The sequence below is a fragment of the Pseudophryne corroboree genome, chromosome 2 (genome assembly GCF_028390025.1).
Source record: "Pseudophryne corroboree isolate aPseCor3 chromosome 2, aPseCor3.hap2, whole genome shotgun sequence".
NCBI lineage: Eukaryota > Metazoa > Chordata > Amphibia > Anura > Myobatrachidae > Pseudophryne > Pseudophryne corroboree.
In genome coordinates, this window is record NC_086445.1 from 497,795,668 (window position 1) to 497,808,864 (window position 13,197).

The window sequence follows — 13,197 nt, forward strand, 5'->3', positions numbered from 1 at the left end:
CAAGGAAGGTGGGCTCTTCTTGGGCGGCTGCCCGAGGGGTCTCTGCATTACAGCTTTGCCGAGCGGCTACTTGGTCAGGTTCAAACACCTTTGCAAAGTTCTACAAGTTTGATACCCTGGCTGAGGAGGACCTCATGTTTGCTCATTCGGTGCTGCAGAGTCATCCGCACTCTCCCGCCCGTTTGGGAGCTTTGGTATAATCCCCATGGTCCTTACGGAGTCCCCAGCATCCACTAGGACGTTAGAGAAAATAAGATTTTACTTACCGGTAAATCTATTTCTCGTAGTCCGTAGTGGATGCTGGGCGCCCGTCCCAAGTGCGGACTTCTTCGGCAATACTTGTATATAGTTATTGCTTAAGTAAGGGTTATGTTTAGTTGCGTCAGGGTTGATCTGATGCTCCGTTGTTGTTCATACTGTTAACTGGGTAAGTTTATCACGAGTTATACGGTGTGACTGGTATGAGTCTTGCCCTGGATTCCAAAATCCTTTCCTTGTACGGTCAGCTCTTCCGGGCACAGTTTCTCTAACTGAGGTCTGGAGGAGGGACATAAAGGGAGGAGCCAGAGCACACCAGTATCCAAATTCTTTCTTAAAGTGCCCTGTCTCCTGCGGAGCCCGTCTATTCCCCATGGTCCTTACGGAGTCCCCAGCATCCACTACTGACTATGAGAAATAGATTTACCGGTAAGTAAAATCTTATTTTTGAAACTCAAATCCTTGAACCCTTACATGAAGAAGGGTTTCAAGTTCAAAATGGAATCCTTGCGAGCAGCGATTGCAGGCCTGGAGGAACAGGAATTCATGGTCTCCCTGGATATCAAGGATGTCTACCTTCATATTCCGATTTTGGCCACCTCATCAGGCGTACCTCAGGTTTGACCTGCTGGACGATCATTACCAGTTCCAGGCCCTGCCCAACTGCCTGTCCACAGCTCCAAGGGTATTCACGAAGGTGATGGCAGACATGAACCAACTCTGGGTCCAGGGGGTCAATGTGGTCCATTACCTGGATGATCTTCCGATGAAAGAAAGATCCAAGGAGCTGCTGTTGATCCATATCGACAGCACTATCCATCTTTTGTCCCACCATGGGTGGATCCTCAATTTACAAAAGTCCCACCTGGAGGCAGCTCCTCTTCCTGGGAATGTTGCTGGATACTGTGGTACGAAAGGTGTTCCTACCAGAGGACAGGGCGTTAACACTTCGGATGGTCTGAATGGTGCGCCGACCTTCTTGAGTGTCCATCCATCTATCTTTGCATACGATTGCTGGGAAAGATGGTTGCCTCATACGAGGCGATCCAATATGGGAGGTTCCATGCCAGAACATTTCAATTCGTTCTCCTGAGTAAGTGGTCCGGATCACATCTGCAGATGCACAGGATGATTCGACTGTCGCCTCAGGCCAGGATTTCCCTCTTGTGGTGGCTGCAGTCCTCCAATCTCCTGGAAATCTGGAGTTTTGGGATCCAGAATTGGACCCTTCTCACGACTGGTGACAGCTCCCCATTCTCGCATCCAAGGGGCGCATCTCATGGGCAGGTGGTCAGCCCATAAAGCCCTCCTTCCGATCAATATTCTGGAACTTCAGTGCCCTGCTTCAGGTCTCTCCTCTGCTCAGGGATCACGCGATTTAAGTTCAGTCGGACAACGACACAGCAGTGGCATACATCAGTCGGCAAGGAGGGACATAAAGCAGAGCCTGCATGCGAGAGGGGCCAAAGATACTACTCTGGGCGGAAAGAAATGCAAGAGCAATGGCCGCAATCTTCATCCCGGGTTTGGACAACTGGGAAGCTGATTTCATCAGTCGTCACCATCTCCACCTGGAGAAGTGGGGGCTCCACCATCAGGTGTTCCAGCAGATCATCCACCGGTGGGGTTGCCCACAGAAAGACTTGATGGCTTCTCGACTCAACAAGAAGCTTCACTGGTATTGCTCACGAACAGGGACCCTCAGGTGAGGGCAGTGGATGCATTGACGTCGCCTTGCAGGCTGGCCTGTTTCCTCCGATTCCATTGCTCCCAAGGGTGCTCTAGCGATTCAGAAATCAAGGTGTCCAGGCAATTGATTGCCCCAGATTGGTCTCGGAGGGCGTGGTACACGGATCATCTGGACATGTCCGTCGAAGACCCTTGGCCTCTACCGCTAAGAAGCGATAATCTTCAACAGAGACTGTTCGTCTACTTGGACTTACGGTGACTTCGTTTGTCGGCATGGAAGTTGAGCGGAATATCCTAGCTCGCAAGGGCCTTTCCAAAAAGATTATTGCAACAATGGTTCAGGCCTGGAAACCTGTGACGTCAAAACATCATCCTAGCTGGAGAAGATGTCACCTGCAGAATTCCACTTGGGACATTTCCTAGGTTTCCTGCAGGCTGGTGTGGATAAGGGCTTACGTCTGGGTTCCATTAAGGTCCAGATTTCAGCACTCACCATTTTTTTTCCAGAAGAAATTGGCACTGTTGCCAGAATTTCAGACCACCTTGCAAGGGGTACTACACATACAACCTCCTTTTGTGCCACCTACGGTGCCCTGGGATTTGAATGTGGTGTTGAAATTTCTAGTGTCTTCCTGGTTTGAGCCTCTGATGACTGGAAAACAGTGATGTTACTGGCTTTGACTTTTGCTAGGCATGTGTCAGAATTGGAGCCTTATCGTGTAAAAGTCCATACTTGGTCTTTTACGAGGACAGAGCGGAGCTTGGGACTAGGCAGGAGTTTCTGCCGAAGGTTCTTTGCGTTTCATCTGAATCAACCTATTGTGGTTCCGTCCAGTTCTGACACTTTTGCTCCTCCGGAGGTGTTGGATGCTGTGCGAGCCTTTAACATCTAAGTCCAGTGAACGGCTTGGATCAGAAAGACTGATCCCTTGTTCGTTCTCTATGATGCACAGAAAAAGGGTTGTCCTGCTTTGAAGCAGTCCATTTCTCGTTGGCTTAGGCTTACTATCCAACAGGCCTGTGTGTCGGAAGCCTTACCAGTTCCGAAGTTTCTGAAAGCCCACTCTACAAAATCTGCGGGCTCTTCCTGGGCGGCTGCCCGTGGAGTCTCGGCCTTGCAACTGTGCCGAGCTGCCACCTGGTCAGGGAAGAACACCTTTGAAGTTCTACAAGTTTGATATCCTTGCCAGTGAGGATACCCAGTTTGGGCAGGCGGTGCTGCAGCAGTCTCCGCACATTCCCGCCTGTTCTGGAAGCTTTGGGGTGTACCCATCGTACTAATTCCCCCAATATCACTTATTGATGCTAGAGAAGATAGGATTTTAATTACCTACCGGTAAATCCTTTTCACGTAGTCCATCAGGGATATTGGGTGCCCACCTCAGTGTTGAATTTTCTGCAGGTTCTCTTTTATGTGTTTACCTTTTCAGCTGTTGCTGTTACTAGCAGTTGCTGGTTATGTTAGTGGTGTGCTGGTATAAAATCTCACCACTTGTTTTCTCTATCGTCCTAGTGGATGCTGGGGTTCCTGAAAGGACCATGGGGAACAGCGGCTCCGCAGGAGACAGGGCACAAAAAGTAAAGCTTTAGGATCAGGTGGTGTGCACTGGCTCCTCCCCCTATGACCCTCCTCCAAGCCCCAGTTAGGTTTTTGTGCCCGGCCGAGAAGGGTGCAATCTAGGTGGCTCTCCTAAAGAGCTGCTTAGAAAAGTTTAGCTTAGGTTTTTTATTTTACAGTGAGTCCTGCTGGCAACAGGATCACTGCATCGAGGGACTTAGGGGAGAAGAAGTGAACTCACCTGCGTGCAGGATGGATTGGCTTCTTTGGCTACTGGACATTAGCTCCAGAGGGACGATCACAGGTACAGCCTGGATGGTCACCGGAGCCTCGCCGCCGGCCCCCTTGCAGATGCTGAAAAGAGAAGAAGGTCCAGAATCGGCGGCAGAAGACTCCTCAGTCTTCTTAAGGTAGCGCACAGCACTGCAGCTGTGCGCCATTGCTCTCAGCACACTTCACACGGCAGTCACTGAGGGTGCAGGGCGCTGGGGGGGGGCGCCCTGGGCAGCAATGAAAATCCTTTTTTTGGCAAAAAAATACCTCACATATAGCCTCCGGGGCTATATGGAGATATTTAACCCCTGCCAGAATCCATTTTTAAGCGGGAGACGAGCCCGCCGAAAAGGGGACGGGGCCTATCTCCTCAGCACACAGCGCCATTTCCTCACACAGTTCCGCTGGTCAGGAAGGCTCCCAGGCTCTCCCCTGCACTACAGAAACAGGGTTAAATCAAGAGAGGGGGGGCAAAATTTGGCGAAATTGTGATTTTATAAAAGCAGCTATAAGGGAGCACTTATTATAAGGCTATCCCTGTAAAATATAGCGCTTTGGTGTGTGCTGGCAAACTCTCCCTCTGTCTCCCCAAGGGGCTAGTGGGGTCCTGTCTTCTATCAGAGCATTCCCTGTGTGTGTGTGCTATATGTCGGTACGTGTGTGTCGACATGTATGAGGACGATGTTGGTGAGGAGGCGGAGCAAATTGCCTGTAATGGTGATGTCACTCTCTAGGGAGTCGACACCGGAATGGATGGCTTATTTATGGAATTACGTGATAATGTCAACACGCTGCAAGGTCGGTTGGCGACATGAGACGGCTGGCAAACAAATTAGTACCTGTCCAGGCGTCTCAAACACCGTCAGGGGCGTTAAAACGTCCTTTTACCTCAGTCGGTCCACAGACACGGACACTGATTTCAGTGTCGACGGTGAAGAAACAAACGTATTTCCCTTTAGGGCCACACGTTACTTGTTAAGGGCAATGAAGGAGGTGTTACATATTTCTGATACTACAAGTACCACAAAAGAGGGTATTATGTGGGATGTGAAAAAACTACCTGTAGTTTTTCCTGAATCAGATAAATTAAATGAAGTGTGATGATGCGTGGGTTCCCCCTGTTAGAAAATTATTGGCGGTATACCCTTTCCCGCCAGAAGTTAGGGCGCGGTGGGAAACACCCCTTAGGGTGGATAAGGCGCTCACACGCTTATCAAAACAAGTGGCGGTACCGTCTATAGATAGGGCCGTCCTCAAGGAGCCAGCTGACAGGAGGCTGGAAAATATCATAAAAAGTATATACACACATACTGGTGTTATACTGCGACCAGCGATCGCCTCAGCCTGGATGTGCAGAGCTGGGGTGGCTTGGTCGGATTCCCTGACTAAAAATATTGATACCCTTGACAGGGACAGTATTTTATTGACTATAGAGCATTTAAAGGATGCATTTCTATATATACGAGATGCACAGAGGGATATTTGCACTCTGGCATCAAGAGTAAGTGCGATGTCCATATCTGCCAGAAGATGTTTATGGACACGACAGTGGTCAGGTGATGCAGATTCCAAACGGCACAAAGGTGTATTGCCGTATAAAGGAAGAGGAGTTATTTGGGGTCGGTCCATCGGACCTGGTGGCCACGGCAACTGCTGGAAAATCCACCGTTTTTACCCTAAGTCACATCTCTGCAGAAAAAGACACCGTCTTTTCAGCCTCAGTCCTTTCGTCCCTATAAGAGTCATATCTGCCCAGGGATAGAGGAAAGGGAAGAAGACTGCAGCAGGCAGCCCATTCCCAGGAACAGAAGCCTTCCACCGCTTCTGCCAAGCTCTCAGCATGACGCTGGGACCGTACAGGACCCCTGGATCCTACAAGTAGTATCCCAGGGGTACAGATTGGAATGTCGAGACGTTTCCCCCTCGCAGGCTCCTGAAGTCTGCTTTACCAAGGTCTCCCTCCGACAAGGAGGCAGTATGGGAAACAATTCACAAGCTGTATTCCCAGCAGGTGATAATCAAATTACCCCTCCTACAACAAGGAAAGGGGTATTATTCCACACTATATTGTGGTACTGAAGCCAGAAGGCTAGGTGAGACCTATTCTAAATCTAAAAAATTTGAACACTTACAAAGGTTCAAATCAAGATGGAGTCACTCAGAGCAGTGATAACGAACCAGGAAGAAGGGGACTATATAGTGTCCCGGGACATCAGGGATGCTTACCTCCATGTCCCAAATTTGCCCTTCTCACTAAGGGTACTTCAGGTTCGTGGTACAGAACTGTCACTATCAGTTTCAGACGCTGCCGTTGGATTGTCCACGGCACCCCGGGTCTTTACCAAGGTAATGGCCGAAATGATGATTCTTCTTCGAAGAAAAGGCGTCTTAATTATCCCTTACTTGGACGATCTCCTGATAAGGGCAAAGTCCAGGGAACAGTTGGAGGTCGGAGTAGCACTATCTCGGATACTGCTACAACAGCACGGGTGGATTCTAAATATTCCAAAATCGCAGCTGATCCCGACGACACGTCTGCTGTGCCTAGGGATGATTCTGGACACAGTCCAGAAAAAGGTGTTTCTCCCGGAAGAGAAAGCCAGGGAGTTATCCGAGCTAGTCAGGAACCTCCTAAAACCAGGAAAAGTGTCAGTGCATCATTGCACAAGGGTCCTGGTAAAAATGGTGGCTTCCTACGAAGCCATTCCATTCGGCAGATTTCACGCAAGAACTTTTCAGTGGGATCTGCTGGACAAATGGTCCGGATCGCATCTTCAGATGCATCAGCGGATAACCCTATATCCAAGGACAAGGGTGTCTCTCCTGTGGTGGTTACAGAGTGCTCATCTTCTAGAGGGCCGCAGATTCGGCATTCAGGATTGGATGCTGGTGACCACGGAGGCCAGCCCGAGAGGCTGGGGAGCAGTCACACAAGGAAAAAATTTCCAGGGAGTGTGATCAAGTCTGGAGACTTTTCTCCACATAAATATACTGGAGCTAAGGGTAATTTTATAATGCTCTAAGCTTAGCAAGACCTCTGCTTCAAGGTCAGCCGGTATTGATCCAGTGGGAAAAACATCACGGCAGTCGCCCATGTAAACAGACAGGGCGGCACAAGAAGCAGGAGGGCAATGGCAAAAACTGCAAGGACTTTTCGCTGGGCGGAAAATCATGTGATAGCACTGTCAGCAGTGTTTCATTCCGGGAATGGAAACTGGGAAGCAGACTTCCTCAGCAGGCACGACCTCCACCCGGGAGAGTGGAAACTTCATCGGGAAGTTTTTCCACATGATTGTGAACCGTTGGGAAATACCAAAGGTGGACATGATGGCGTCCCGTCTGAACAAAAAACGGGACAGGTATTGCGCCAGGTCAAGAGACCCTCAGGCAATAGCTGTGGACGTTCTGGTAACACCGTGGGTGTACCAGTCGGTGTATGTGTTCCCTCCTCTGCTTCTCATACCTAAGGTACTGAGAATTATAAGACGTAGAGGAGTAAGAACTATACTCATGGCTCCGGATTGGCCAAGAAGGACTTGGTACCCGGAACTTCAAGAGATGCTCACAGAGGACTTATGGCCTCTGCCGCTAAGAAGGGACTTGCTTCAGCAAGTACCATGTCTGTTCCAAGACTTACCGCAGCTGCGTTTGACGGCATGGCGGTGGAACGCCGGATCCTAAGGAAAAAAGGCATTCCGGAAGAGGTCATTCCTACCCTGGTCAAAGCCAGGAAGGAGGTGACCGCACAACATTATCACCACATGTGGCGAAAATATGTTGCGTGGTGTGAGGCCAGGAAGGCCCCACGAAGAAATTTCAACTCGGTCGATTCCTGCATTTCCTGCAAACAGGAGTGTCTATGGGCCTCAAATTGGGGTCCATTAAGGTTCAAATTTCGGCCCTGTCGATTTTCTTCCAGAAAGAATTGGCTTCAGTTCCTGAAGTCCAGAAGTTTGTCAAGGGAGTATTGCATATACAACCCCCTTTTGTGCCTCCAGTGGCACTGTTGGGATCTCAACGTAGTTCTGGGATTCCTCAAATCAGTCAAATCTGTGGATTTGAAGCATCTCGCATGAAAAGTGACCATGCTCTTGGCCCTGGCCTGGGCCAGGCGAGTGTCAAATTGGTGGTTTTTTTCTCAAAAAAGCCCATATCTGTTTGTCCATTCGGACAGGGCAGAGCTGCGGACTCGTCCCCAGTTCTCTCCCTAAGGTGGTGTCAGTGTTTCACCTGAACCAGCTTATTGTGGTGCCTTGCGCCTACTAGGGACTTGGAGGACTCCAAGTTGCTAGATGTTGTCAGGGCCCTGAAAATATAGGTTCCAGGACGGCTGGAGTCAGGAAAACTGACTTGCTGATATCCTGTATGCACCCAACAAACTGGGTGCTCTTGCTTCTAAGCAGACTATTGCTAGTTGGATGTGTAATACAATTCAGCTTGCACATTCTGTGGCAGGCCTGCCACAGCCAAAATATGTAAATGCCCATTCCACAAGGAAGGTGGGCTCATCTTGGGCGGCTGCCCGAGGGGTCTGGGCTTTACAACTTTGCCGAGCGGCTACTTAGTCAGGGGCAAACACGTTTGTAAAATCCTACAAATTTGATACCCTGGCTAAGGAGGACCTGGAGTTCTCTCATTCGGTGCTGCAGAGTCATCCGCACTCTCCCGCCAGTTTGGGAGCTTTGGTATAATCCCCATGGTCCTTTCAGGAACCCCAGCATCCACTAGGACGATAGAGAAAATAAGAATTTACTTACCGATAATTCTATTTCTCGGAGTCCGTAGTGGATGCTGGGCGCCCATCCCAAGTGCGGATTATCTGCAATACTTGTACATAGTTACAAAAATCGGGTTATTATTGTTGTGAGCCATCTTTTCAGAGGCTCCGCTGTTATCATACTGTTAACTGGGTTCAGATCACAGGTTGTACAGTGTGATTGGTGTGGCTGGTATGAGTCTTACCCGGGATTCAAAATCCTTCCTTATTGTGTACGCTCGTCCGGGCACAGTATCCTAACTGAGGCTTGGAGGAGGGTCATAGGGGGAGGAGCCAGTGCACACCACCTGATCCTAAAGCTTTACTTTTTGTGCCCTGTCTCCTGCGGAGCCGCTGTTCCCCATGGTCCTTTCAGGAACCCCAGCATCCACTACGGACTCCGAGAAATAGAATTATCGGTAAGTAAATTCTTATTTTCATGTTCCTTCTCTCCATATGTCCTTTCTCCTTCGGGCACTGTTTTACCTAGAACTGCCTGTGAGAGGGGGCAAAGAGGGGAGGAGTCAGCACACCCAGTGAAGAAATTTAAAGTGCACCGGCTCCTTTGGACTTAGGCTATACCCATTGTACTAGATTCCCCCAATATCCCTTATGGACTCCGAGAATTTTTACTTAACAAATTTATGCTGTTCTTTAAACCTATTTCAATTTTCAATGTGTTCTAGGTTATGGGCAATCCTCTCTTGGACAGAGCAACGCACCCTATGAAAGCCAGCAATCTTATGGGAGCTATGCACAACAGAGTTCCGAGTCCTCTAGAGGAGGGTAAGTATGTGTGTGTAAGAGTATGTGTGTATATATATATATATATATATATATATATATATATATATATATATATATATATATATATATATATGTATGTATGTATGTATGTATGTATGTATATACATACACACATATATATATATATATATATATATATATATATATATGTATATATATATATATATGTGTGTATGTATATATATATATATATATATGTGTGTATGTATATATATATATACATACACACATATATATATATATATATATATATATGTATATATATATATATATATATATGTGTGTATATATATATATATATATATATATATGTGTGTATATATATGTATATATATAATTTTATGTAGCACGAATAAGCTTTCTCATTCAGCTAGTGAGTTATACAATGATTTCAAGTTTCACACCTATTGGGGCAGATTCAGTTGTGGCGGGTGCACCCTGCTGGGTTTGTATCCGAGTGGGCGTCTTTCAGTATATTACATTTTCGCTCTTCTTAGATGCCCATTAGTAGTTAACACTCCTGACAGCTCCAGCAAAGCTGCCAAACACATCTAATCTTGATTGGGTGTCCAAAATATGTTCTCTCTCTCTCTCTCTCTCTCTCTCTCTCTCTCTCTCTCTCTCTCTCTCTCTCTCTCTCTCTCTCTCTCTCTCTCTCTCTCTCTCTCTCTCTCTCTCTCTCTCTCTCGGTCCACAGGATCTACCTTGTATAGTAGGTGGCGTCCAAATGGTCAAACGCTTTTGAGCTCCCACAATGCAACTGTCCATCCTCCGTATAACCTTGGCTCAGGGAATCTTAGTCTTTTGTTTGGTGCGGCAGGAGCCTGGACCACTGTAAAAACTATGTGACTGTCTCTTGCAGCGACAGGCTTTTATTTTATATAGTCTGTTTTTTTTGTTTTTATTGAGCGGCTTTTCTATGCGTCTCAAACGCATAAAGGCAAAAACCGCTCCAACAACATTCCGGTGGATCGTGATAACTGTTACCTTGTTGTAAACACTGTGGTTTCAGCGGGTGCCAGCTGGATGTACTAGCAAGTCCATACTGACTATTCCAGGCTGTGGCCGGAGAACGGGGTGAAGGTAAGGTGTCTGTTTCCGGTTAGAAGTTTTATACGCATGTAACGCAGTCTTACAGTCTCGGGCAGAGACTACTGGACAGTCACTGACTTGCTTGTCCACCTCTGGTGCACCAGCGCTAGACTTCAGGGATCATAGGCACTGGGGTTTAGTAGAGGCCACGATCCCTGGAGTTTGTCAGCAATGGGAATTAAGACGCACACCTAGTTTGTCCCCCTTCACCTCCCCCAGTTCATGACCAGTTTCCTGCCATGAATTAATAGTTCCGCTCTGTCTGAGACGCTCAGACATTATAGTCCCAGTCAGTTGATGTGCGGCTGTGTTCACTGGCGCGTTTGTTTCAGTTTTCACTGGTGCGGCTGTTTGTTAGTGGCATGGTCGAAACGTAAGCGGGGTTTAAGTCTCCCTGCAACCCACTCTCCCGAGGCGGGTGATACAGCACAAGTTCCTACCTACCTTAGCGGTATTGTGTAGTCTAATAAGTGCCTGATGCAAATGAACATTTGTGAACATTTACTGCTGTATTAATCGCTGTGCGTCTGAATACGTTAGTCCTCCGGTATAACGTAAATGCAGTGATGTTTTTTTCCTACCTACTTAAATGTATTGTGTTAACTGAGAGATGTTCAGATTTTTCATGTGTATACTAATACAATTTGTGACTGTTTGCTACTGCGGCTGCTGACTTTAAATTCTCTCTCTCTCTCGTGTGCAAAGGGGTGTGGTATAAAAGATGGATAGTGTCTAGTTAGACAGTCAATAGATAGACACCATATGTTAGACAGACATTAGGTCAACAGGGTCAAAAGGTCATGAGAATGGTCGACACCATGTTTTTGCATTTTTGTGGTTTGTGCAGTGTTTTGTCATCTGGGACCCCCAATTGTAAAAAGGCATACCCTCGCGGGTCTCGGTGACTCGCTGCGCTCGCCACAAGGTTTATAACAAACTCTATGCCGACATGGATAGAGAAGGTATGAAATAGTCCAAAAACATGTTAAAGTAAAAAAATAAAAAATTTTTTTTTTGGGTTAACCAATTTCATGTCGACCTTTTGACACTGTCGACCTAATGTCTGTCTAGCATGCGTTATCTATCAACCGGATACCGGTGCAAAGCAGGGTAGGGTCTGATTGTACTTTAAAACAAAAAAGTGACGACTGTCACATGCGTAGTGTGAGATTAAATTATGTCCAAGAAAGGCATAGGTCAGAGGTTCCCAAACTGTGTGCCGTGGCTCCCTGGGGTGCCTTGGGACACTTGCAGGGGTGCTCTGGGTTGGTGGTCCAGGACCAATTCAAATTATTCATGGTCAATATAATAGGCAAAACCAGTGCTGGTGGCTGCCAGTCATAAAATGTGGCCAAACAGAAGCAAATCTTGTCCCTCACCACACAACTGGACCCTAAGGATGACATATAAACGCGATCTACTTAATGTAATATTTCTTTCTAAATTTCTCAATAAGAATTTTTTGGCCTAGGGGTGCCATGAAAATGTTTTAATATTTTAGGGCGCCGTGATTTAAAAAAGTTTGGAAACCACTGGCATAGGTGAAGAGGCAGCACTTACATTGGCATCATGTTTGTCCTGCAGTACTGGGCATCCTTTGCACAAGTTATCCAATGTAGCAGACCAGATGGCACCAGCTATATTGCCAGGTATGGGTACCCACAAAACCCTTACATGCAACAATTCCCCTGGATTATGTCACATACAGTCCAAGATTTAGTTAAGGCCTCTGCTGCCTTTTTAGAAAAAAAACAATTAGTTAGGCCCAGGGACCTGAAAATGGGGAGCACCATATTCAGTCTACAGTTTTCAGAGTCTGAGCACACTTCATATGATGAAGCTGGGTCCTCTCATTCTGAATCCGCATCAAGAGGTGAGCAGCACATTACCTCAGATGTAACAAGAGTGTGGTCATTGTCCCTATGGCGCAACAGCAGCTTTTACACTTAACGTGCTAGAAAAATAAATGTCGCCACATTTATAGCATAACAATGAAAACAAGAAAGACTAACATAAATGTGTCCAGGGCGCTAATTAATAGAGGCTATTATATAGATTTCAATACAATATGTTCCTTGTTAGTGTATGAAGGTGTTCTGAAAGCTTCACGATGTTTGAAGGGTTCACCACATTAACTGATATCTGAAACAGTGTTCCTCACATATGCAGAAAGAATATAATGTGTAGTATTGTGTTTAAAAAAAAATATACAAATGAAACGCTTTGTGATTATTTGATCAATTAGAGCAGAGGTTCTCAAACTCTGTCCTCGGGGGCACACACAGTGCATGTTTTGCAGGTCTCCTTACAGAATCGCAAGTGAAATAATTAGCTCCACCTGTGGACCTTTTAAAATGTGTCTGAGTAATTAATACACCTGTGCACCTGCTGGGTTACCTGCAAAACATGCACTGTGTGTGCCCCCGAGGACCGAGTTTGAGAACCTCTGAATTAGAGGTTGGTGTACCCCACTCACACTGTGATAGGTGTAAACATGCACATCAAGGTAGCTTTCAAAGATAAACACAAACTTCATATGCCTCAACCATACGGGAAAACTTCACTCCCAATTTCTGAAGACAAGCGTACCGAAGACACAAATCGTGCTCAAGACATTCCTATCAAGGTATCTTTTCACAAATGATCCAAAAAATGAAAGCTTTGTCTGTTCACAGAATGCATAGCGCCGCCTCCTCAATAACCCCGCCTCCGTGCACAGGAGCTCAGTTTTGTAGTTGGTGCCATGCAGTAAGCAGGCATACAA

The 13,197-nt window shown here is 46.8% G+C and overlaps 1 protein-coding gene across 3 annotated transcripts in view; it reads left to right on the forward strand.

Annotated features, from left to right (window-relative positions):
- The window catches only part of LOC135031020 (TATA-binding protein-associated factor 2N-like), a 207,229-nt gene that overhangs the window by 69,985 nt on the left and 124,047 nt on the right, over positions 1–13,197 (forward strand). For all 3 annotated transcript variants that reach the window (XM_063953983.1, XM_063953981.1, XM_063953982.1), the window contains exon 5: positions 9,221–9,320. In XM_063953983.1, the coding sequence (XP_063810053.1) occupies positions 9,221–9,320 (100 nt within the window). The remainder of the gene's footprint in view (positions 1–9,220; positions 9,321–13,197) is intronic.